General features: G+C 48.4%; 1 protein-coding gene across 1 annotated transcript in view; it reads left to right on the top strand.

Annotated features, from left to right (window-relative positions):
• LOC122379104 (monocarboxylate transporter 2-like) overlaps positions 1-27318 on the top strand; it is a 69929-nt gene extending 42611 nt beyond the window's left edge. The window contains exons 3-9 of the mRNA XM_043361035.1: positions 16540-16725; positions 21410-21557; positions 22367-22508; positions 24260-24394; positions 24918-25040; positions 25671-25929; positions 26297-27318. Of these exons, the coding sequence (XP_043216970.1) occupies positions 16540-16725; positions 21410-21557; positions 22367-22508; positions 24260-24394; positions 24918-25040; positions 25671-25929; positions 26297-27048 (1745 nt within the window). The 3' untranslated portion in view covers positions 27049-27318. The remainder of the gene's footprint in view (positions 1-16539; positions 16726-21409; positions 21558-22366; positions 22509-24259; positions 24395-24917; positions 25041-25670; positions 25930-26296) is intronic.
• The last annotated feature ends 76 nt before the right edge of the window (positions 27319-27394 follow it).

Genomic DNA, 27394 nt, shown 5'->3' with positions numbered 1-27394 from the left:
TCTATCGTGAAAATCCTAACTATGTCTATGTAATATGTATGTAAGGTACTGACATTACTTCATGGTGCAACTTGACATAAGTTTTCCAGTAGCGAATGTTTTTATCAGGCCAATGTTGTTTTGATAATCTTTCTGCCGCAATCACTGATTTAAGCACACAGTTTTTCCAACTCATTTGGAGGAGGGCAAATATTATCGGTACGTTTTTCCCACATTCGGCGTATACACAGCGCTATTTGGCGCACACACATCAAAAAACGTATCTAGCCCGCCAGTTGTGTGCCCAACTTTTTGCGCCGGGCTAATACGTCCGCCTCTGTCAAGCTGAGAAGCTATATACGTGGAGTAAAAAGTTGGGCAAAGTCCATCGTTTCTGGGAAATGTGTTGCACTGGCAGTGATTTGCCGTGTAGCTTTATCCTTTTAAAAGGACCTTTTACGTAGTACAGAAGATGAAGAAAATAATACGATTCCGTTAGTTTTTTTTCTTTATTATTTTTCGTATGTACTTACCTATGCTATTTGGAATACCTATGCTATTTGGAATGTATTTACTTTAATTGCGAGTAAATAATTGAAGCCAGTTAACGTAATGTGGCAAGGCAAGAAGAATGAGTTTTAGTCTACGAACGTTACTAGTATGTAATGACAGCCATGTTCCAGGACAACCATGTGTCCATTGACCCGTCCAACCGCGGGAAGTTGCAGAGCAACCATACCCAACACCGGTATTGCACGTTCAACTTTGGCACGCGATCGCCTTTTAAATACAATCCTACCGCACACCAATCTCAATAAGCTCAACTCGAGGGTGATATCGATAAGGCTGCGCAAAACTTCACTTCTGCCATATTACAAGCGGCGAGGGCAGCTATTCCAATTAAAGCGTTACGTACAGATAAACAGCATAAACCGTGGGTAACAGCAGAGCTACTGCGCAATATAAGAAAACGGAATAGACTCTTTAGACAAGCTAAGCAGCGCCAACGTAACTCGGACTGGCAGAGATGGAAAGCGCAACGTAACTATGTAACGGACTTAAACAAACGACTTAGAGAACATTACATTCGCGGTAAAGTAGATTATCTTCTCCATTTAACGCTAACGATGTACCACAAAATAATAAACTCCAACGATGACCCAAGACTACCAGAATACATTGTATCGACTCTTCCAAGAACTCGACAACAAGAAACAAGGCGAACACTTAGAAACGCAAGCACACTTTCACTCCCTCCCAACAAAACCACTCTTCACCAAAGGTCCTTTTTTCCTGTCACTACCAGAGACTGGAACAAACTTCCCGAATCCCTCCGTACGATCACATCGCCTGTATCTTTCAAGCGTGAAGTGCTCCGGTGGCTCGGTGCTCCGACTCCACCGGTGTATTATTCGCTGGGCACTAAGACAGGAAACATTATGCACACGAAACTCAGGGTTGGTATGTCAGAGCTTAACGCCCACCTATTCTCTATTCAGAAATCTACGACACCTTTCTGCAGCTGCGGTGACGTTCCAGAAACAACGAATCATTTTGTTTTACACTGTAGTCTATATCAACTCTACAGAGCCAATTTATTTGAATCGATATCCAATATGCTCCACTATGATTTTTCTCAAATACCACAACACATGCAAATACGCATTCTTCTACACGGCACAAATCTTAGCACCGGCGAGAGGAGTGAGGTCGCTCGCTTGTTCCAACGATTCCTGTTCGAATCGAAACGTTTCAACGTGCGTTAACTGTCTGACTGTGGCGCGGCGGGCGTGGTCGGCGCGGCCGGGCTGTGCGTCTCGATCAGCTGGTTGAGGTGGTGAGACTGGACCTGTGTCGGCGGTCGGAGACATGGATGTGTCTTTTTGTTATTTTGCGAGAGGTGCTTTGATTTATGCGTTAGCATTTGCACCAATCGCTCATAAATATTGTTCATTTTGAATTGTATTGGTTTTCAATATATTTTTGATTGATTGATTGATTGATAAGCCTCTGGACCCCCCCCCCCCCCCCTTACCCCTGGCTGAGCTGCTAACGTTATTACCTGCGATCCACCGATCACTCTTTAATGGGGACACATTTGGCCGGCTGTTCCGCGAAGGCAGCTGTGAATTTCATCATTGCAGCAGGTGTCTGAGTTAGCGCCGGCCAACCAATCCAGATGATGAAGCTATTTGTAAAACGTCCGCTCAGTGTGGCAATTCAGCATCGAACTATTATCATTACTGAACGTCCGTCTGACTGGAGGCATTCGCTAAGTGGTTTGGATGAATAATACTTATGTTACACTGATTGAACAATCAGAACAGCGAGATCGTTAGCATCACCATTTAGTTTTAGAGCCAATGGTGTGTCTAAAAAGTCTGTCTGTGCTTAGGAAAGGATTCAATGTAATTTGTATGTAGGTACTCCAAATCCAAATTTAATATACCTATCTGGCAAATCATGATTTGCAAAGTTCATGAGATCCTTCACAAGGGACGCTATCCAGTCTTCTAATTTACTATGGGATATGACATCCGATATGAAAAGAAATAAATCTTTCCTTTCCCCCAAATTCGTATACACATTACATATAGAGCCCATCCATAAATTACATATGGACGACCGACGAATTCGTGACTGGACTATGCGAATTCCTGAAAGATATATGGACAGCTTACATCAACTGGGTATCGAACTGATTTCATCTACCCTTTTCGGTAATATGACACTGCTTTGAATTCCTCGGGTCGACCAATATCGTCAAGAATGTTTCCTTGCTGCCTGTCTCGTCCGTCAGACTGACCCAATAAATTAGAGCATGTAAATTATATTCCGAGTCGCCTCATTCCATCTCGTCTGATGTTAAAAACCCGTGAGCGGCATACAAGATCAGTTCAGTATAATATTTAAAGTGGTTAGAAAAGGAATGGAAAGCCCAGCCATGCTGCAGGGCTAATGGCTATCATGTCATTGCCTTCCATTAGACCTGTCCAAAAAAAACCAACTTTTCGATGGACAAGCTCCCCTGGTGTTTTCCCATTGCTAGATGGCCCAATAGCTAGCACACCGAATTTCAGCCCTCTAGCTAAACCCTCGACCCTAGCGCAAGAGCGTCAAAATTTTCCGGTGCTTAGTACACAGAGAAGGCCATTCTCCGGTGCGAGTCCTGCAGTTGTCGTGTCAGCAGCACTACGCATAAATGTAAAATAATATGTGGTGAGATCCGTGTCATTGTCTGACACATCGACACATCTTCGCTCGTAAACTCGGCACAGGTGGTCTAACCCGTCTGATTTGTATTGAATAATACATTACCTAGGAATGGTAATGACACAAAACAAAACGACAAACACGAAACAAGTAACAACTGGCAAATCATTATGTCACTTTTCCGAGGTAGGCAGCTTTACCCTACTTTAGATATAAGGTAACCAAAACACAGCGTCTGGTTTCCACTGCTGCTCGTATTTGGTACGAAAGACATATGTTGATGAAATGATAAAACAAATGCATTTCTCAACAGACGATAAACAACCTAAATCACATCTTTTCTGTCACATCACAGCCAATGAAAGACGCACAGCACTGATCAGTCACAGAATCACAGTCTCATGGCCTCAGACGGCGGCTGACAAGGTGGCTTTGCTGTAGTCTGGGTACCGCTGACGGTGCGCCTCCACAACCTGTAGCAGCTCCTGCAGCTCGAAGTCGGAGGTCGTGATGTGGCCGATGAAGTCACTAATGAGCTTTACTCCGCGCTCCGCAGTGTCGTTTGTGACCCGCAGGTGCAGGACGAATGTCGCCAGGCGATCAAAGTCCGGATCACCGTCCCACGGCAGCGGCTTTCGCAGAAATCCCGCGCTGATGCCGAGGACTCCGAACACTGTGCGGGATTCTGGTCCGATGAAGTCATCCAGTTCCAGTGCCTTCACTTGGCCGGCCTCGGTGGGCAGAGTCGGGAGATCGGGCTTGCCCATTCTGGTTGCGGTTGCCTGCTCCGTCGCATACTCGTGTATGACGTCTGCCATCCGCCGTTTCGTTGGAGGATCCACTAGGGAGCTGACCAGCGCCAAGGTAACCAGCTCCTGCGTGAGGTACCAGGTGTGGCGACCGTACACCTCCATTGCCGCCTCCGCTACCTTAGGGTCCACCCTGCGGAGAACGTTGAGGTCCTGGTACCTGCTGAGGTCGCTGACAGCGGCATCCGCAGCTGTTGTGCAGGTGAGCCACTCTTTGACGTAAAAGAGGCAGACAAACACAGCGAACCGCCGCAGCTTGTCGTGCATGTCCTTGGAGATGATGCCCAGCTCCAGTAGCTGATGTCGGAACAAGAACATCTTGATGCCGTAGATGACGTGGGCCATCCAGCGCGCCTTGTGGCAGGCACCCGGTTTCTTGAAGCGCACAGATGCAGCGCCGTTTGCCTCTGTCGAGTCGCCGCCCAGAGCTATAACTGCAAGGGACGCAGACTCTTTGTAGTCCGCACGCAACTGCTTCTTTCCACGAATGCAGGCCAGCACTGTCAGCACCTTTGTCGCTTGTTGCTTCAAATCGTCTTCCTCTGCCGCCTCGAGTGGTCGGCATGGCACGAACGAGTGGCCAGGAACAGTCTGAAAGCGAGAGAAATAAGATGGGTCCATTTCTATTGCTGGTATACAAATGAATCCGAAATGTATCTACCAAAAATGAGCACGATTTAATTTGAAAGCGACCATCAATAAAATTATCTATATTAGCTGCTGGGTTATTGCAGCTGTTTTGTGTGAATATTTTCATGGGAACCCAGCATAGCACAAAACAGAAAGCAGCCCATATTTAAAAGTGAGATGTGGAAATGAAACGACTGAAAATGTCCACTATTCATGCGACAAAACAAATTAGTGCTTTTATCGTTTTTGGTGCATATTTTATGCTGACGAGGCAACATTAAACAAACACACTAACCTCAGTTACGTAGCTGGTAGCGGTGCAGTAGAGTCGGTGGACGTGGCGCTGCGGTGCGGTCGGTGACCGGGGGACAAGTGACCGCGCCGACCGGTCGCGGCTCCCAGGTCAGCGTGGTCACGTGACCCAACCCCTCCGGTAATATGGCGAAGGCGGCACAGGGGCGGCGCGGGGATATAGGTGTGGGGGGGGGGCGCAGACCATGACACGGATCTCGCCACACATTATTTTACATTTATGCGTAGTGCTGCTGACACGACAACTGCAGAACTCACACCGGAGAATGACCTTCTCTGTGTACTTCGCACCGGAAAACTTTGACGCTCTTGCGCTAGGGTCGAGGGTTTAGCTAGAGGGCTGAAATTCGGTGTGCTAGCTATTGGGCCATCTAGCAATGGGAAAACACCAGGGGAGCTTGTCCATCGAAAAGTTGGTTTTTTTTGGACAGGTCTAGCCTTCCATATAGGTTAGGAAGGCGATGCCGGTTATCCCGCCTTCTGGTTATCATCACCAAAAACTACCTTACAGATAATCGTTCTTCGACTGTGTAAATGTAGACCCTAGTCCCTCACTCTCAGTCATGTCTTTTGTTAATCTTATTTCAAAAACTTGCTTACCTTTTATAATGCTCACTCTTCTTAGGGGACTCAACTTGAACCCTCTAAGTAGAATGTACTTACAATAAAATGAAGATACTATGTCATAATTCACCATCTCAGGTCATGGCCCCAGCCGGGGAGCGCTTGGCTCAGCGCTGACCTCTCCTCTCCCTCCGTCGGTGGGGTCAGCCCTCCCCTGGCCCAAACGTGCGGGGCCCTCCCGCTCCCAGATAATCTAATGGTCCCAGATACCAGCGGCGGCCATTGTTAGTCACCTAGCCGGTGTCATCAGTCAAATGTGCATGTTGCAAGTCCCGGGTATCCTGAAAGGTCCGAGTCATTTAGCTTGTATTCAACCGTTTAGATTTTTGCAGATGCTGCACATGGGGCGGAACAAAGGAAGACGTATGGACGCTTCAATGTGTTGATTACGTTCATTGTGACCGGATTCTCTAATAAGCCCGTCTGGTAGATGTTTAGTAACCTGTCCGAATACAGGCAGGGCTTTCCGAACAGCGTGTGCCTGCGCCTGTCTTTGCGCCGAGTGGACGTGCTGGACTTGCCGACGTTAGGGTATTGCACTATGTTCGATGATTGTCAAAATTTGATGCATTAACCCTCGCGGGCCCGGGGGGGGGGGCGTTTTTCGCCCCCCCCCCTGGCGAATATTTGCGATTGCTCCCGAACGCTTAGGGATAGGGAAGCGAAACTTTCAGTACCTTTTCTCCAATCAATTTGACATCTACTGAAGTAAAAAATTTGGACCTAGCCCCCTTGATGACGTCACAGGGTCAATTTTTCTAGACCCCTGCACGGTAAACTTCGGCGTCACAGACGCAAACTTCAAATAGCTGCTAAAAATAGAGTTTTAGAGATAAAGACAAATTACGAGCACGGTTGTGTAGCGTTTGACCTAGAGAAAAATAGAAAAATAGTTTTGGTGACCTGAGGTCAGAGGTCAGGTCAACGACCCCGAAATGTGATTTTAGTTTTTCACAAATAACTTCGACAAAAATGGTCCTAGAACTTCGGCAGTGGTACCATCGCATTCGTCTTGTCAAGCCGCGTCGAATGATATATATTTTGTTTGGAAAAGGTCAAGTTTCATGTTGACCTCATGTGACCTCGAATGACCTTTAGTTGACCTTGACACATGAAAGGTCGCCTATGATGGATTTGTACCCGCTGATCACGAATCTGTCATCTATTTTCCTCTAAACCTTCATTTAGAGCTTCCGGATGGCAAAAATGTCTTATTTATTATTACTAACTTGAATCAGTGAAATAGCCTCTACCAAGGATACTCATCAGTGACCTTGACCTTTGAGAAGCCTTGTATCGTAAGATTAACCACAAATAGGGAACTGATAAGCCTCAAAACATTTCAAAACATCTTGGAAGTTAGCACGCAAGATGTACGAAAAAGTGCAAAGTTTGAGGTCAATTTTTAGCGTGACCTTGACCTTGATCTTTAATTTTGAGCACAGTTTCAGAATCCTCAGATTCTCTGCTTTCGTTTGACACTCAATTTTGCCGGTTTGATGCATCTTGCCGTCCTCTAGAACGCTTACCTTGAGATCACTACACGTGTGCCGGTTTTTGCCTTTGACCTTGACCTCTGACATTGAAAATTGACCTGAGGTAAAAAATTTTAGGTGCTTTAGGATCGTCTTGTAAGGACCTTTCGTTTGGTATCGCTTTTGTTTCCGTAACCCCCTTATTTACGGAGTTAGACAGGGGGGGGGGGGCGAAAAACGCCCCTCCCCGGGCTGCGGTGGTTGGGATTACCCCCCGGGCCCGGCCGCGAGTTACCTAAGTGTGGAACTACAAGTCGATTCTAGGGCTCTGATTGGTGACTTTGGTCGGGGGATGACGCTTATAGCATGACGTCACCCGCGTACTTGGCCGGACCAACGGCGCGGCGCAGGCGCGCCGAGCCAACCCAGAGGCTCTCAAACTCAATTGTACAGATCCTGCGCATTGAATGGCGAAACTTCGGCGAGTTCGCTTGAGTTTGGAAGCCCCTGCCAGAGAACTGGAGACTGCCGGATTATTTGCTGGACAGTGGGCAGCGCAGATGGCGATTGACGGTGCCAAAAAGATGATAGGGAAAAAGGGGTTGAGACTTGAGCAGTGAATGTGAGCCTGTTGCATAGCTGAGTGGTAAATTGTAAAATACCTAAGGTTTGAAGAGATGCAGTGTAGTTTAGCCGACTCAGGGTCATTCTGCCGAGTTATGTAAAGCGGAAGGGTCGCAACTCGCAAGTCGTTTGTTTACATGATTGCCTGATTAATATGTAAAGCGTACCTAATGTTTAGTTGATAATACAGCGAGGTTGGGCATCTGCTCAATCCATTTCTTCTCTGCAATAGTGCATTCGCCACTGTAATTCATTGTAAGAGGCACTGGGCTGCGCCGCCTGTTAATTATTCCGAAACCACCAGTGAATGGGGTTGGGAACTCGATTTTTTAAGAATGCATGAAAATGATCAAACTATTTTCACAGAATTTATGGTGCATACTATTGCCTCATAAAATCAATAAGCTGAGAGAAATGGGGGAAGAAAGATAGGAAACTTGTTTTGAAAAGTTCTTGAAAAAAGATGCTCTTGATGCTGTTACGTCACATGTCACCTTCTGCGGTTGACAAATAATGGCGCATCTGGCGCACCACAGATTACATGTTATATCAATGGGTGAAAGATGTTGTTTGCTTCACTCTGCCATTCGCGCTGTTTTTAACTTTAAATTATGCTAAAACATTTACGGATGAAATGTTCAGTGTCAAAAATTGATGTGTCTGCCGTGTACTATATTCCCACTTAACATGAGCGCGTGATAAACATTTTATGTACCTCGAATTTTCAAATGATAAAGATGATGAATCGGAGGATGCTGAAAAGCAAAAGCTCATTCCAATATTTGGACTACTTTACGATTAAAATGTTTACATTCCTGTCATCTTATTGATCATTTATTTGTTCTTTTTTTATGAAAATAACTTAAGGCGTTGAGAACCGAGGTAATTTCTATCTACCGTGCCTTAACTTACCAGCAACAGCAATCTATCTACGCCCTACGGTGGCAAGGGAGACTGTGAAATAAGCGTAGGATGGATTCTAAACAATTCTTTTGTGATATACTGAAGGGCAAAGTGCAGAGAAGAGCGTACAAGTCCTGTTTTGTGCCAGGCTGTTGCAGTAGCACTTATGAAACTCCGAAAACGATCTTCGTTCATGTCCCGAACAACATTACCCTGAGGAGATGATCGTCTGCAATAGCAGGAAGAGCTGATGCAAGTACTTTAAAATCCACTATCAAGTCGGTGCTATTGTTGTAATGATCACTGTGAGGTGAGATATTTTGTGCAAGGGCTGAGTGTAATGCCCAGGAAATGACCTCCATTCGCCCCCTGACCGGTCAGGGTTATAAAATTTGAGTGGATGGCGGTCCGTTTGGGGTTCAGATGTCAATTGTATTTTGTTACTGTCAAACAATACATGTTATGCTGGCAGCGAATGTGTGTAACGTCGTTTTTCGAAACAGAAGTTAGAACTGTAACGGCAGAGTGCTTGCTGGTCTCACCGTAAGTATTGTAAGTGTTGTAAGCAAAAGCATTGTCAATATTGTAAGTATTGTGAGCATTGATGTATGGTAGATATCACCTCACATGATCTCGGCTCAGATAACCCTCTCCGGTGTCCCTGTCAGTAAATGGCACCTGGATCATTACAGATAAGACAATTTGTCATAATTCTTAAAGAATTGGGTGGTTTTGACTAGTTTACTCGAGGTGCAGGTCGCATTTCAATACTTTTCCATAGGCTTGCAATGTAAAGGTCACGACTCTGACCTAACCTCAGGTCACAGATTAAAAATTCTGAGATATACAAACGACACATACTGCAGGTACTGTTTTGAAGACTTGATGAGAGGAAATAACTTCGTGAAAAACTCAAGCTCTGACGTGTTTGCAAACTTTTCTGAGGTGGGGTCAACAAACCCGCTCTGGTTACCTGACCTGACCTGACCCGGCATTTTTTTTTTTTTTTTTTGCTGAGATGTGCGCAATGAGCATTTAGGAAAAGTCACCAAATATGAGCTGAATGTCTCGCGGCGTTTGGCAATTGTACAAGAAAATCCTGAAAGGTCTCCCCGTCCGAAATAGGGTTAATGTGTATATGAAGAGTTGCAGATGCCAAACATACCCAGATCTAAGACTGCAGTTCCCAGCGCCGCTGCAACGTTTTTAAAACAAGCATACATAGGACATACAAACATGTTTATTTGCATCTGTTTTGGATAATAGCAACTCATGGCGCCATCACCCGCGATAACTGTTAGGATTTGAGATATATTTTTATTTAGGCCATTAGTTTGGCTGTAATGTTTATTAATATTAGTTGGGCGGAGTTTGGTAGTTTTTTATTTAACTTGTGGTATGTTGGGCTGATTGCGGGTTGTTCAAACCTTTCAAATGTAAGGACCTTATTGAACTCAACCCTACCCCTACACTACCCTACATACGACTGGACGCTTTCCAAGCCCACAAGCATCACGACGCCGAGATGGAATGTAGCCGAGAAATCACCCTCGCCATCTGCTCTAGAGCTAATCGTGTGGGGCGGCGTGTGGGGCGCCGCTTAGCCTATGGGGGTGCACTTCTAGTGGATGGGGGACGGGAGTGCACCTGCACCCCTTTCATATGGAAAGTTACTTCCCTGATTACAGCTCCCCGTATTGCACCTAATCAGGGAACGGCCAGCAAACGAAGGAACTATTTCTGGATGACAGGCGAATAACCGCTCACGCAAGGAGCGGAGCTCCGCCCCGTCCAAAGTGGCCAACAAAGCAGAGACAGAGGCAGCGTCACATCTTCCATCAAAGAACTGGTTTCTGGCTTGGAAGATGAGCTCCATCTTTGCATCCGAGTCGGTGCTGTCAGGAATCAGCTGGTCTAATGGAGTGAGAGTAGTGAGACGACTAGCTATTGTATCAGAGCTGCCTGGTCTTCGTAGCATTTGCACCGATTCTTCTCGATCGGACTCTGAATTCTGTCCCTCCTGCGTATTACTTGAGGCATTGCTATGTAGCTAAGTCTTTGGCAGTTTCATTATCCATGCTTTGCAAACAGTGCCATAACAACACAGTTAATTAACCAGTATAACGCCTTTTGGGGCGACTAACGGAGCGAGCGAGAGGGTGGGCCTTGCACGTGCGAAATTGCGAGGGGGTACCTCCAACTGACTTGTGCACGGCACCCTACTAACTGGTCTCTAGCGATGTGCCAAATTTGGGCACAATCGGCCCAGCCGTTCTCGAGATCTGGAAGCGGCACCCTGCACGTGCGCACGTGCAAAATGGGTCCCAACTGACTTGTGCACGGCACCCTACTAACCGGTCCCTAACCGTGTACCAAATTTGAGCGCAATCGGTCCAGCCGTTCCCGAGATCTGGAAACGACCCCTGCACGTGCGCACGTGCAGCAGCACCCCAACTCTGGCACATGTATATGCAGTGCCTAGTGGGTGCCTACCTACATGCCAACTTTCAGCGCAATCGGCCAAGTAGTTACCGAGATATTGCAACAATTACAAAACTGACACCTCTTCGTTTTGCACGTGGCACGTGCATAAGGGGTCACCCACATGCATCGAGAATAGTCCAATACTTGGTAGAAGGAATGAAGCTACCCTACAAAAATTACCGCGTGTAAATCGGTCAAGTGGTTGCTGAGATATAAGCCTCGCAAAAGCGTGACCACGGCCGGCCGGCCGGCCGGCCGGCCGGCCGCTCATACTCAGAAATTTCCGTTAATCTAAGGAAAGACTACGCTCGCTTCGCTCGCTCCGTAATCACCAAGCTTCTTTGCAAGTTCCAATACAGTTGAATCGCACGCGATTTGAGTGCAAAAATCAAGAAAAGTGCCAACTTGTTCCCGTAAAATATGTTGAATATTGACCTAAAAAAATGAGTAATTCCCAGATAAAGTAACAGCGAAATCAGTTTTCGCTTGCCAATAAAACTCACAGATATTGAAGCTCCATTATTAAAGGAACATTTTAGTATATGCCATTCTTGATAAAACTTCTTAGCCACGCAATACCACCGCAAAATAAAGAGACACTGAAAACACGACCAATCACTCCGATTTACCATAGGAAAATACATAGAAAATGTATGTCTCAACTGCGCCAAATATACAGACGGTTATATACCTACATGTGACGTCATGATTAGCCCGACCAATCAGAAGCAAGTTGTTTTCAGCAACAAATAATTAATTTCTGAACTAACTAGGCATTTTTATAACAAAGTGATTTTAAATTAAATCATTAAAAATTCTGAGCTTTTTTATTTTACCAAAACATACAGAGCATGCAGATAGGTCCCTACCCTATTGTCACAGTCACTCACAACAATACGAATCGTTCAGTCGTGCGCTGGGGGTCCGCCAAGTTTGAGTGTGCTGCAGAATGCAGACTGGACCGCCGAGAATATAACACTTCCGTCTCCCTGGGCGAGCGGCGCATTGGAGCGGAAGGAATCTGCTTCAGTTTTTTTTTGTGGGGAAGATACCCATGTTTGAAAATTATGTTCTGGAATGATGCCATAAGGAAAAGGACGGTTTCTTGAATTGAGGGCTGTGGAGAAGAAGCAGATTTTCTCATTTGCTACCCGATACAACGCGAAAAGACGCAAATGTTGCACATTGGGCTTAATAAGTCTAATAAAAGATAAGGGACTTCGTGAATCATGCCTAACTGACCGCGACCCAGTTATTTGCCACTGCAGGTAGGTACTAGGTAGGTAGATACTCATTTGTAAACAGAGCCTTCCACCAACCCTCGCCAGAAATTCAATCAGCAGTTGCTTATCTTAAAACGTTTGAGTGCACCTAACAACCTTTAAAAATGACGTCCTCCCTTTCAATGGTTCGTTCGAAGACACAAAGCCAGAATCAGCCAAGCAATATCGGAATCCATTGCGCAGTGTGTCGACTGTCGGATGTGCCCATCCACATAGCATAGCACACACTGCTAAATGCAGGTACGCTCACCTACACATTAGGTATTCGAAGGACTTGATAGCTCATACACATGGAAGAAACGCATGAAATGTGATTAATAGCTGCAGCAGAAGTTTGGCGTCCGATGCCTCTTCGCCAAGTTAAGACCATGCCAATCTCGGCCAGTCTGCCGCCGCGCCGGCACTGGCCGTGGTGTGACGTCATCCGGCCGGCTCGGCGCTGGGTAGTTCCACACTTAGGTAACTCGCGGCCCGGCCGGGTTAACTTCACGATTTGTTTAACCCGCGCCCCGTAGGGCTACCGGCGGACCCTACCACCCGTAGGGGGGGGGGGGGCGTATCGGCCCCCCCCTAAGATCTCGGAAAGTTACCGGCCGATTTTCAAAATTCAAACGGCGTTCGATAGCCCCACCCGGGAACTACCTTGTGACCAAATTTCATTGACCTAGGTCAAACCGATGACGTCACAGGTCAGGTCAAAGGTCAGATTTTCACCGTTCACAGGCAATTCAAGAAATGTGCTGTGAAAGCGAGTAAATTGGTAATTTATTGAAAACCATCGAAGGTACATTGTTCGTCAAACACATACTTTGCTATCTGAGGTCACTGATACCAGGTCAGGTCACAGCGAGGTCAGGTCACCGGGGGTCACAATATGAATGTGTCGTGTGATACATGTTTTATGGTCCATTTTACATGACAAATGCGATTATGTGGGTTAGGCAGCCTTTGGGGCCAGCCTAGGTCACGGTTTTGTGAAGGTCAGGTCAAGGTCAGGTCAAATTAGGTCAAATTTTAAAGTTGATATTTTTGCATAAAATGGGTATCGATTCGATGCAGCTCGTCACGGGGAGTCTAATGGTGGTCTTCGTTTTGCTCTACGAGTTCTAGAATTGCCAAAAATTGAGTTTGAAAATTTGACGTCATCATTTTTGAACAGTTTTTTCGCTATAACTTGGCCAAAAAACGAGGTATCGATCTGAAATTTGGTATGTAGATAGAAGACGGTAGGCACTATCACATATATTCCGGTTTTTTCGAAACTCAAAAAACTTTTTGGATTTTTCGGCGAATATATCCAAAAAAATGCTTTTTTGATTTTTGGGGGTCAAAACTCTAAAATTTCAAAAATTCGAGATAACAGTTTTGTAGCCCTGTCAATTCTACACCTTTAATGTCTTGATCATTTTTCTGTATCTTCAAAGCTGTAGTCCTGACAGGTCTTCTCGCGAAGGTCTTTTTTCGGTCGAAAATGACAGAACATGACGTCACTCTGACGTCATTTGTGGCCAACCTATCATAGCCTCTGGAAAAATTTTTGGTCACAATGTGTAAAATTGATGCCCAGAGGGGTCCTGAAAGTTTGGTGGCGATATCTCCAGCCGTTTAGGAGATATCGACCGAAAAGGACAGGGGGGGGGCCGTTTCGGCCCCCCCCCTACGGGGCGCGGGTTAATGCTGTTTCTCCCATGGGAGTACTGCAAATTAGTAAAAAAACATTCGGCTATTAGCATGTTCTTCGTATATAGTTTTCTGAGCAAATCATTTATTTGCACATCACGCGAAATAGCTTTTGTCCTATCAAGATACCGAGATAACGTCCTTTGCAGAAGTTTATATCACATATGCTTACGTTACAGGCGTAATTGTTATCCACATTCTACGGAGCCAAATAACAGTTTCGCGGGTCTGGTCTCTAACTCTTTGCTCTCTAACTCCTTACTGAGCTGAGTGAGGCCTGAGAGCTATTAGCCAAAGTTCGGTGGACTGAAAATTAATTACAGAAGGAATTTCACTGCTAACATAGTCCCAGCACAAATTATTGCCAACTCCTTGGGTAAACATGAAAACTTGAGTTAACCCTCGCCCGTATTGGTGTTTTTCCAGCCGCGAACGTATAAGGGGGGGGGGGGTCCGTTGGACCCCCCCTTGCCGTTTCGCCCCTGATCGAGCTAGAGCTTCGCAGAAAAAACGAGCGTGTTGCCCGTGACGAGAGGAAGTCGATGATACCCAATTTTAAGGTCCTAGGTCATTGGTTGACCTTGCAGGTCAGGTCAATGACCCAAAAGTCGGGAAAATCGGGACCTGTTAGAACGTCGTAAAGTGTGGCTGCTATGGAGTTTTTCGGGGTGCTGATCACGAATATCATGTTAGTTTTGATCACAGATGATGTCTTCATGCATTTAGGCCAGGTCGGGTCAGGTCAGGTCAGGTCAACCAGTAAGGGTATTCGTAGTAGGTGGCAACCGCCTCTAACAGCTTCGTAACATGTTACGAAGGCACCAAAACTACTTCGTAAATGTTCTTATGGTTGCTAAATTCGAATTCAGCTCCAAAAACTGGTCTAGAAACATGTAAAACTCGAAAAAGTGAACCGAGGTCATCAAAGGTCAATGACCTGACCTGACCTTCAGGTGACCTTGACACCCACCCTAATGCATGGGGGCAACAGCATATCACATGTTTGAACGCTTGAAACCACGAAAAGACTGCAAACGCGCGGCTAATGCGAGCCGACATACGCCGAATCGCGATTCCGGCCAAACATGGTCTCGAAAAGTAGGTCACAGGTCAAAGGTCATTTGGGTCAGGATCATGCAATTTTCAGGGTTGGTGTAAAATTGATGAACGCGAGGGTACTGAAAGTTTCGTCGCGATCGGCCGCTTTTTACGCGAGTTATTTGCAAAAAACCATGGGGGGGGGGGTCGAAGGGGGGGGGGGGGTCCGTTCGACCCCCCCCCCCTATACGGGCGAGGGTTAAAAGGAATTCGCTGATGAACCATGTGCAGGCGGTGATGATTGTGCATATAGATTCAAGCTTTTGACATCTCACGATGTCAGCTGAATTGGCCAGGTGAAGTTAGCACGACACAAAATCCGAAATCGGGTTAACCCGAAAGTTAATCCTTCGAATAAATTTACGTCTTTGAGCAGCATCCACATTCACAACCAGACGCGTCCATGGGCTATCGATTCGATAACTCTACGATTATGATAAGTAAACTCACCATGATTCCATTGGACAGATAGCAGGCCGATGAGAATGCCTCTTATTGCATATACCGATCGATTTACGTTAAGCAGTCAATGTCAACGTACGAAGCAAAATATGGATGCCTCAGTGATCACGGATCATTCAGATGAGTGTTTAGAAGACCGCAATGCATTCGAGCTCATGAATTTCTGATCAGCGTTCACCCCACAGTGATGGATCTGCCTTTGCAAAAGTAAATCATCTTTACAAGATGACTTACATGCCACTTTGTTCATGGCTATTAATCAAACGCTTAAGTTGATCGATGAAGTGCGAGCATGACACTAGTTCAGCACTACGCTGCATCTGATGATATCCTCTCCAAGTTCGAAGCATGCGCCGAATAAGGTACACCATTGTTGCAGCTTGCTGTATTGTTCCGCCATAATATCTGAAGAGGTCCAAGCTTCCACTAAATAATGCGCCGGTGTTGTAATCACTGCGCGGGCCTGCAGCCGTCATTAGGAGCGCTGAATCGCGGCAGATTAAGCTATAGAGCGGCGTCAATTAGCGATGTTATCTGTAGCAGCGATAGCATCTGGCCGGACGCCGGGACGGAGTCTAATGAAGCTGTGGCGGGGGTCCTTCGGCAGTGGGAAGGTAGAGGCGCCTCCCGGACATGGGCGAAGCTGAACTCTGAACTTCTGACGCTGATGAGACGGATATAGTGAGAGCCCGAGGGACGGGAAATGAGCGACTTTGGAGTGGTCTGCTCCAGGCTCGCCACTGGAGACCAGGCGCTCAAGTCTTTTGGATGTGCTGTTTGTATTTGATATTTCTCCCTTATTTCACTCAAGCTAAAATAAATGGTCGCTACTCGTTTCTCGCTGCACTAGCCGCTGCCCCTTTCCCCTGGGGCGGGCTGGGCGCCACCTCCATGGGGCTCTCGCTGTACTGAGCGAGGGTGTGTCGTTTTCGCTGTACTGACTGCTGTTCCTTCTCTCCCCAGGCTGGCTGGGCGCCACCTCACTGGGGTTCTCGCTGCTCATCTCGCCGCTGACGATTGCCATCTGCCGGAGGAAGTCCACCCGACTGACGGCTGTCATTGGCGGACTGGTCGCCGCACTGGGCATCCTCTTCACCTCATTCGCATCGCGCTTCCATCAGCTCTTCCTCTCGTACGGCGCTGTGTTCGGTGAGTGATAGTGGGTGTTCCTTTCGGTCGGAAGTTACCCTTAACTTATTATTCACCAGGTACAGAGTTCAGTAAATTCCGTCACACTTTGGTCTACCTACTTGGTAGCCAGCGTATGTGCCGCGTCGGAAAGGACGATCTGGGCAAACCATAGGAAATGATTACGGAGCGAGCGGAGCGAGCGGAGTCTTTCCTTAGAAATTTCGGAAATTTATCGAAAAAAAATTCGGAGAAAAATCGGAAATTTCTGAGTATGCCGGCCGGCCGACCGTGCGGACGTTTTTGCGAGGCTTATATCTCAGCAACCACTTAAACGATTTACATGCGGTAATTTTTGTAGGGTAGCTTCATTCCTTCTACCAAGTATTGGACTATTCCCGATGCATGTGGGTGACCCCTTATGCACGTGCCACGTGCAAAACAAAGAGGTGTCAGTTTTGTAATAGTTGCAATATCTCGGTAACTACTTGGCCGATTGCGCTGAAAGTTGGCATGTAGGTAGGCAGTAGGCACCCACTAGGCACTGCATATCCATGTGCCAGAGTTGGGGTGCTGCTGCACGTGCGCACGTGCAGGGGTCGTTTCCAGATCTCGAGAACGGCTGGACCGATTGCGCTGAGATTTGGTACATGGTTAGAGACCGGTTAGTAGGGTGCAGTGCAAAAGTCAGGTGGGACCCATTTTGCACGTGCGCACGTGCAGGGTGCCGCTTCCAGATCTCGAGAACGGCTGGGCCGATTGTGCTCAAATTTGGCACATCGCTAGAGACCGGTTAGTAGGGTGCCGTGCACAAGTCAGTTGGAGATATCCCTCGAAATTTCGCACGTGCAAGGCTCACCCTCTCGTTCGCTCCGTTAGTCACCCCAAAAGGCGTTAGGGGAAGTTGGGGCAATGCCGGAGTTGGGGCAAAGCCGAAATTCGAGATATTTCGAAAACCGTACGACATGGATGCCACCTGCCAGTGATGCTCTGAAGCTTAAGTGACTACCAATTATCGCATGTTTGTTACCAGTCGTCATCCGGAATACTTCGGCTGTGAGGGCGCCAAGAGCGTTTTCAAGGTACGTTTCCTTTGTACTACATGCGTCTTCGAAGCTGCATTTCCTACTCATTATGCTACCGTTTGTCTGGCCAATTCGGTCAAGTAATCTTCAGCACGTCTTTGCATAAGTGTGCTGCCTATTTGAAATTTATACAGCACGTCGAAAAGTTATGGGCCTGCAAATGAAAGTATGGCTGGCTGGGGTAATGCCGAAAACGTGCAATTACGCGCGTTAAAGCACGCTACGTGAACTTTACCGCTGTAGAATAGCAACGCGTATTTTTAGTCACACAAATTACACTTTTAACCGACACAACGGCCTGTTACCATAACCCGGCCGGGCCCGGGGGGTAATCCCAACCACCGCAGCCCGGGGGGGGCGTTTTTCGCCCCCCCCCCCCTTCCTAACTCCATAAAGAAGGGAGCTACGGAAACAAAAGCGATACCAAACGAAAGGTCCTTACGAGACGATTCTAAAGCACCTAAAATTTTTGACCTCAGGTCAATTTTCAAGGTCAGAGGTCAAGGTCAAAGGCAAAAACCGGCACATGTGTAGTGATCTCAAAGTAAGCCTCCTAGAGGACGGCAGACTGCATCAAACCGGCAAAATTGGGTGTCAAACGAAAGAAGAGAATCTGAGGATTCCGAAAATGTGCTCCAAAGCAAAGGTCAACGTCAAGGCCACGCTCAAAATTGACCTCAAACTTGGCACTTTTTCGCACATCTTGCCTGCTAACTTCCAAGATGTTTTGAAATATTTTGAGGCTTATCAGTTCCCTATTTGTGGTTCATCTTACGATACAAGGCTGCTCAAAGGTCAAGGTCACAGAAGAGTATCCCTGCTAGAGGCTATTTCACTGATTCAAGTTAGTAATAATAAATAAGACAATTTTGCCATCCGGAAGCTCTAAATGAGGGCTTAGAGGAAAATAGATGCTAGATTCGTGATCAGCGGGTACAAATCCATCATAAACGACCTTTCATGTGTCAAGGTCAACCAAAGGTCATTCGAGGTCACATGAGGTCGACATAAAACTTGACCTTTTCCGAACAAAATATATATCATTCGACGCGGCTTGACAAGGCGAATGCGATGGTACCACTGCCGTAGCTCTAGGACCATTTTTGTCGAAGTTACTTGCGTAAAACTAAAACCACATTTCGGGGTCGTTGACCTGACCTCTGACCTCAGGTCACCAAAACTATTTTTCTATTTTTCTCTAGGTCAAACGCTACACAACCGTGCTCGTAATTTGTCTTTATCTCTAAAACTCTATTTTTAGCAGCTATTTGAAGTTTGCGTCTGTGACGCCGAAGTTTGCCGTGCAGGGGTCTAGAAAAATGGACCTTGTGACGTCATCAAGGGGGTTAGGTCCATTTTTTTGCTTCAGAAGATGTCAAATTGATGGGAGAAAAGGTACTGAAAGTTTCGCTTTCCTAACCCTAAGCGTTCGGGAGCTATCGCAAATATTCGCCAGGGGGGGGGGGCGAAAAACGCCCCCCCCGGGCCCGCGAGGGATAGGGAATGATTTACCTGGCCTTTTCTTATTATATCACACAATTATAACTTCCAGTGTGCACCAAGCGTCCTCAAGCTCTTAACCTTCGCCCCAGTGGGGGGGGGGGGCATATGTTACCACCCTGTCAAGTTTTTCGCGTGTAAATAAAAAAGCGCGGCGCGTAGCGCCGCGCCGCTTGGGGTAGCTTTTTGTACATCAATTTTGGACAATGTGTGAAATTTTTGACCCCAGGTCATGTCAGGTCAGGTCACCAGGTCAAGTTAACTGACCAAGCCTAAAAAAAAGTTTGCAATCATGTCCAGCCTGCAGTGTTTGTCAGAAAGGTTTCAAACTTGGTGGATTGCATGATGTTATAGACGCCTACAATTTGTATATCTCGGATTTTTTATATCCGTGACCTAAGGTCAGGTCAGTGGCGTGACCTTACCATTATAAGGCAATGGAGAAAAATGAAAATGCCTCTAGATCCGTGTGTACGCATAGGAACAGTCCAAATATTTCAGAATCACAATGATTTAGTCCACTCGTGATGACCAAGGTGTCATTTTTGCTGATAGCCTCTAGACAGGTCATCCGAGGTCACTTGAGGCTACAAACAGTTTTTTGCCAATAACTCGCGATTGGAAAGAGATAGAACGCTGGGGATGGTCTCATTGTGTTTGTCTTGTTGAGACGCATCGACTGATATGCAACATGACCTTTTCCGGTCAGGTCATGACCTTGACCTGAGGTCAAATTTTCAAGTTGATCTTTCAAGGTCAAATTATAGTTCATTCGACGCGTCTCGGCGAGGAGAACACGATTCTGGCAATAGAAATGCCGTGGCTTTTTGTAGTCAAAAGTTATTGTCGAAAAACACTTTTCGTAAAAACAGCTATTTTTGGAGTTTTTGCCCTCTGGAGGCTAAACCGTTGACCTGAGGTCAATATTGATAATGACCTTTTCAAAAGAAGAGCTCAAAAGCTATCGTTTGCTGTTCCATGCGTTTTTCTAGCTACCATAGTTCCTGAGATAACGGCATGTTTTCTGAAAAATATCATGACAATTGGCAAATTTTGACCTTTGATGACCTCTGGTGACCCCAATATTGCTCTACGGTGAAAAATGACTGAAATACTTTCAAACGTACACATTAAGAGCTATCGACTGCTTTTTATCGCGTCTTTCTATCCCTCTTAGTTTTTGAGTTAGAGGTGGGTGGTAACATATGCCCCCCCCCCCCCCACTAGGGCGAAGTTGGCTGAGACCGCCACTGGGGCGCGGGTTAAAACGCGTGTCAGCTTTGACGAATTCTGGATAAAATTTGAGATAAAATAGCAAAACATCAATTTCGGCATTCCCGTAGATCATTTCTCCCATTTTCGGCTCTCCCCGCAGTCCGGGGCAACGCCGAAAAAGTCACTTCTTTGATATTTTTAGTTTGTGCGCTTAACGGTGTGCGAATTCATCAAATGCGCCTGGTATGTTTGAAAGGCAAAAGACTGGCCTCTCGAATGACGCCAACAAGAATAGCTTATGTTGTCTACCTTGCGTGCTACGGGCGTCAGAAAAAAGTATTCGGCGTTCCCCCAACTTCCCCTATACTGGTTACTCATCTTTCAAATGTTTCAGAGATTGTTTTCGCTGTTAAATGACACATGCAACAAAAAAACATTGCTTGCTGGTTACCGTTCCACACAATCTTTTGCAGCCCACATACGTTTTCGATTCTCGATATGACCACTGACCCTCTCTAGATCGCTGACCACTGCTGTGACTCTGCCATGACCCTACTCTGACCCCGTTGCCCGCCCTGACCCCTGACCTAACCGCTAAATTGACCCCTGCTCTGTCCTGCTCTGACCCTTCTCTGACCCCTGACCTTACCCCTGCTCTGACGCTGCTCCGACCTGACTCTGGCTCTGACCCTATTCTGGCCCCGCTCTGGCCCTGCTGTGACCCTACTCTGACCCCTGACCTGACCCTTTTCTCACCCGGCTCTGACCCTTTTCTCACCCGGCTCTGACCCTTTTGTCACCCGCCTCTGACCCTTTTCTCACCCGGCTCTGGCCCCTGCGGTGACCCTGCCCTGACCGGACCCCTGTTGAGACCCTGTTCTGACCCTTCTGTGCCCTCCCTGCAGCGGTGGGCGTCTCCATGACTCGGGACGCGTCCACGCTGATGGTGGGCCAGTACTTCAAGCGGCGCCGAGAGCTGGTCGAGACGGTGGTGCTGTCGGGCAGCGGGGTCGGTCTGGCCGTCATGTCGGCCTTCCTGCACGGCGCCATCGGGTGAGGACTGGAGCAATATGGCGACCACAGCCGCTCAGACACTGCCAGCAGGGGACTGGACATGTTTCCATTAAAAACTTCGTACGGGAAAATAAGGCTGCTTTAGTGAAGCTTGTCACTTAAAAGTGCTTTCGTCTTCTCATTGTTAAAATAGCAGAGCCCATATTCCATTATTCAAAAGTATTGTTGTGTATCCAAGAATATCATTTTTTATCACAATCAATCGCCTTAGACCGGCTTCCTAGAAATGTCTCCCAGCTTGTGGGCTCAATAGTGGTCTGCCACAGAATTGAGCTATCAGAAACGATCCGGAAATGTTCTGGGAGATGTTACATTGATCTGGCTGTCACTGGCTGCAGCTTATTTGCCATTATTGAGCGAATATCGCTGTCTATCACTGATTGATTGCTAAGTGAAGCTGCCGCTCATGACCCCGGTCAGGAACCGTTGGAGGGAGGGGAGGGGGGGGGGGCAGTAATGTTTTCGGCAGATTGTAACTGTCGATGCCGTAAATCTATGGTGTCCTGAGCTGTCAGCCTCGGCTGGTTATCGTTCTGACAGCAGATATTGTCGAGCGTTGAATGCCCGTGCTTGAGCACGTTCAACAAAATATACACATTTTTTATAGTTAAAGACGCTAAAAATCGGCCGTTTACTCAGTTTATTGGAAGTCAATAGCCACTCAATAGTGTTCCTCAGAAACTCATATTCACCGTGCTGCCTTGAGTTTCGCAAGCAAGCCTTGCCACGCTTCCGGATTAGGTATTGCCCTTTGTCATTTGATAAGCGATGTGTTCCTTCGTTCACAGGTCTGAGGGCTGGAGGTTAGGTCTTCAAGCTGTGACGGGCGTCATATTCTTCACATTTCTGCTAGGTACATTTTATCGTTCAGCATCATTGTATCATCCACAGCGAAGGGCCATCCTACATCTGAAGAATTCCAAGAAAAAGGTGGGTAGTCCTGGCTTTTTAAATCGGCTTCCATTTAAATGTTCTCGCTCAGAACCGACAATGCTAGCCATTAAGTGCAATAGTGACTGACCTCGCAAAAAGTGTTTTGCCACTATTCTGGCCAGAGCCTATTTTAAGGGAATTTGACTGGGGGGCAACCTGGAAAATTGTCTTTAATAATCCACTAACCCTCGCCCGTATTGGTGTTTCCAGTAGCGAGCGTATAGGGGGGGGAGGGTCCGTTGGCCCCTGATCGAGCTAGAGCTTCGCGGAAAAACGACCGTGTTGCCCGTGATGAAAGGAAGCCGATTATACCCAATTTTAAGGTCCTAGGTCATCGGTTGACCTTCCAGGTCAGGTCATTGACCCAAAAGTCGGGAAAATCGGGACCTGTTAGAGCGTCGTAAAGAGTGGCTGCTATGGTTTTTCGGGGTGCTGATCACGAATATCATGTTACTTATGATCATAGATGATGTCTTCATGCATGTAGGCCAGGTCAGGTCAGGTCAGGTCAACCAGTAAGGGTTTTGCCGGGTATTCGTAGTAGGTGGCAACCGCCTCTGACAGCTTCGTAACATGTTACGAAGGCACCAAAACTACTTCGTAAATGGTCAAATGGTTGCTTAATTCGAATTCAGCTCCAAAAACTAGCCTAGAAACATATAAAACTCGAAAATGTGAACCGAGGTCATCAAAGGTAAATGATCTGACCTGACCTTACGGTGATCTTGACATCCACCCTAATGCATGGGAGCAACATCATATCCCATGTTTGAACGTTTGAAACCACGAAAAGACTGCAAACGCGCGGCTAATGCGAGGCGACATACGCCGAATCGCGACCTCGGCCAAACATGGTGCCATGGTGCTAGGCCGCCGGTGCATCTGAAAGAACTGTGGTGCCCCTGACAAGCCTGAAGTTCCAACGACAGGCCCGTGATGCCCCTGACAGGCCCATGATGCCTTTGCGAGGCCGGTGGTGTCCACGTGAGGCCGGTGGTGCCCCTGGGCCCTGACAGGACTGTGGTGCTCCTGACAAGCCTGGAGTGTCCCCGACAGGCACGTGGTGCCACTAACAGGCCCAAGGTGTCCCAGTCCCTGCGAGGCCGGTGGTGTCCCTGCCAGGCATGTGCTGTCCATACTAGGCCTCTGGTGCCCCTGACAGGTCCGTGGCGCCCTTGCTCGGCCTATGGTGCCCCTGGCGGGCCTGTGGTGGTACCCCTGACAGGCCCAAGGTGGTGCCCCTGCCCTGGCAGGTCTGTGGTGCCCCTGGCAGACCTATGGTGCTCTTGCTAGGTTGATGGTGCTCCCAACAGGCCTGTGGTGCCCCTGACAGGCCGGTGGTGCCCCTGGCAGGCCTGTGGTGTCCCCGGGCCCCAAGAGGGTGGGGGGTCATGACCCATATGACCCACCCTTAGATACACCACTGGTCATTACTTACAGACTGACTCATTTGACATCCATTGCAAAACAAGTCACAGTAGTTACGTAGTATGTTTGTCACCCTGTTCCTTTATGTCCATTTTTATAGTGGGCAAATCTCGACGACTAGGGGGCAATTCTGTTGAGTGCGGGGGCATTTGCCCCCCCCCCCCCCCCCCCCAGTTAACATGTTAAAATAGGCCCTGATTCTGGCTCCCTTTCACCGTGTCATTTTTAAGCAAAATTACAACAGTAGCTTTCCGGGTTGCTGCACCTATTCCAGGTCGCTACTGCTAAATGTCTCAATGAGCGTTCCAATATAATTGCAGGTAAAGGGTAAGAATAAGGTGGACGAGAAGCCGCCGTTTTTCGACTGTTCCATGCTGAAGTCGCAGACGGTGCGCATCCTGCTGGTGTCTGCCAGCCTCAGCTCCGTGGGACTCCACTCCCCGCTCATTTACATGGTGAGTGTACGGATGCCGACGAAACAAATCGACGTCCAGTCCGTTGGTACTTACATATGTACAGACTGCGGTACGGACCTGTTAACGGCACTTTTGCTTCGCTGGATGTGTGGGTACCTACTGGGTAGGATGGTTGTAACTCGAAACTTTTCTTACATACAATTTAGTAATTATCTTTTACTCTGATACTTATGAATACCTATTTTATCGATAAATACATCATGTCCGTTCAAAGAGGAGGATTCACCAACATAGGCGGCGAAACGGGGAGGGCACCGGGGCACCGTGCCCCCCTTTGATTTTGGCATTTTAACATTAGCCCTATGGGCGTTGCATGGAAAGAATGGGGCCAAAAGTCAGCAGTGCCCCCCCCCCCCCCGTAATTGAAGGTGTTCCGCCGCTACTGTTCACCACAGTGAAGTTACGGCTGGGAGCGTTGTGAACCTGCCCGCCCTCTGCCGACGAGTGCCGAGCGCCACCTGTGATAAGCTTGTCACCGACTGTGCTGCCCTCTGCGCGGCAGGCCCACCAGGCGCAGCAGGACGGGCTGAGTGAGGGCTCGGTGCTGCTGCTCCAGACCTACCTCGGCCTCGGCTGGGCCCTCGGCTGCTGGGCCTTCGGGTTTGTCGTCGTCAGAAATAACCAGGTGAGACAATTACCTTGTCAGCGATGAAGAATGACAAATAAATAGTTCTGTCACGATAATACCTACCTATGAGCGATGTTATTGCTAAAAATGCCCCGGGAAGTGCAATACGGGCTCTTTGGAAGACCTATGAGACATCTATCTTCAAATGATTTCCATTGCTCTACTGATAGTGGGTCAGGAAGGTATGGACGGTGGGTTCTGCAGGTCCACTGACCATTCGGTCCGTTTGTTGCGTCACCGATATGTGGCCTGTTACCACTCGGATGCTGTGTTTGTGGACGGAGACGGCGGTCCAATAACTCACCACTGGCAGCTGGGACGAGAGGTCCATCAGTAAACAGACAAAAATATACAGCAACACTCTGTGTGTTTGCGTACGTCCAGTGTGCCCGTCCTATCGTTATGCTGGGCCATTGGGTATGCAGGATGAAGGTACAAGAAGGGCTGGGTTTCTTGGTCGTGAAGCTTCGTCATTCGTGGTAGGGTAAAGTTTCGTGGTCTTAATGAATAAAATGACTTTGATATCCGACTAAATCCTGGTTTCTCCCTGTTCTGCGCTCTGTTAGGACGACCTCTGACACCTCTGTGTTTTAGTAACTGTCTCCACCACTTCCCCTGTGGCGCCAGGAGTGTCGCATCAGCCGACAGTACCTGTGCCAGGCCTCGTCCTTCCTCTGCGGCGCCTGCCAGCTGGCGCTTCCCGCCGTACGCGGCTACAGCGGCTACGTGCTCTTCGCCTGGCTGTACGGCCTCTTCTACGGCGGCTACCAGTACAGCCTCAAGATGTGCACCTACGAGAAGGTGCGCGCGAGGAACTTCGCCAAGACGTGGGGCTTCGTCCAGGGCAGCCAAGCGCTGCCCATGGTCATAGGCGTGCCGGTCACAGGTGAGAGTGGGGCAATGCTTGACGGGGGAGAGGGCATCGTCAGTTCCACAGACCTCGGTATACCTGAGGCACAGACTTTGGTACACAAAGGTCTATGTGAGTTCGTGTGTCGATTGAAATCGATGTCCCGTTTCCAGTGAAATCGTGCTGGATTAAAATGTAGTGGTTCACTTATTACTTCGGCATAAGTTTTGGGCACTAACAGGACTAAACGGTGCACACGTGGTACATGACTTCCAGATGAAAGGGCATCGAACTTTTGCCAATAGATACTCTTCCCTATTCGGCATTGAATCCGAATTTTCACAGACCGTCTCAGGTGGTGACTCTACCAGGTTCTCATTTGACGTTTATCTCTGGTCTGCAGGGTACATCAACGTCGCCGTGGGCGGCAAGGCGGGCTACTACTTCAGCGCCACTTTCGTCGTCATCGGCAGCATCAGCATCTTCCTGATCGCGTTCCACCGGCGGCGGGGCCGTCGGCGGGCGCACCGGCACCGTCACGAGCCGGCGCCCGGCGGCGAGGCGCGCGCAGAGCCGCCAGAGACGCCCCGGGACCGGGCCGACTCGCTGCCTGATGTGGATGAGCGTGTGCTGAACCTGCTGAAGCAGAGGGTGGCGGCCGTCAACAGCAGCCACGAGCTGCGCAAGCAGGAGCTGACCTGCATCTCGGAGGAGGGCATCGCCGACATGGACCTGCCCGACGCCCTGTTCGAGGACATCGAGCTCGAGCTGAACCTGCTGCAGGGCGACATCACGTCCTGCAACAAGGTGGAGAACTACCTAGTGCTCAGCGAGTACGAGAACAACCTGATCGCCGAGCAGCCGACCGACCGTCGGCCGGCGGTCGGCCGGCGCCGCTCCCTCGTCAAACAGGTGTCGTCGATGCGCAGTCGCGCCGCGCAGATCCTGGCCTCCAAGCCGGCCGACATCCCCGAGGAGCGCAGCGATGTCGAGAACGACCTGCCGTCGGACTCGTCCGTGTCGTCGCGGCTGTTCCGCGGCTGGATCCGCGGCGGCAGGAGGAAGGAGGCGCCCACAGAGGTGCCCGCCGTCCACCCGGTGTCGGTCCAGACCCCCGCGCCGCCGGCGAACGCTGACCCCACGCCGCAGACGTAGCCTCTGCGCGGCCGGCGCGAATGGTCCGTGTCCAGTGCCGATGTTCCATGTGTGACTGGCGGCGCTAGCGTCTCTTCCAGGAGGAACAGGGGCAGATGGGGATCTCCGGCGCTTCCCGTGCTGGCCCGAGTCACATGACCAGACGTACGGCCGGATAGAGATGTCACGTGATTATGAGGTATTGTTTTCTCAGCCTGTGCGGCCTGTGCTGGTCGCCATGCAGTGTCTCCGTTATTGTTGTTGTGCAATAAATATGGCTCGTGTTTTGTAGCGATAAGTGTTTACTACATACGAACTTTTTTCCGTAAGGCCTGAAAGCCTCCAGCGTATAAGGCTTCTGGCTACC

Source organism: Amphibalanus amphitrite, unplaced genomic scaffold (assembly GCF_019059575.1).
Source record: "Amphibalanus amphitrite isolate SeventyFive unplaced genomic scaffold, NRLGWU_Aamphi_draft 000072F_arrow, whole genome shotgun sequence".
Taxonomy (NCBI): Eukaryota; Metazoa; Arthropoda; class Thecostraca; order Balanomorpha; family Balanidae; genus Amphibalanus; species Amphibalanus amphitrite.
Note: the sequence above shows the minus strand (reverse complement) of the source record. Positions and strands in the feature narration are given on the sequence as shown.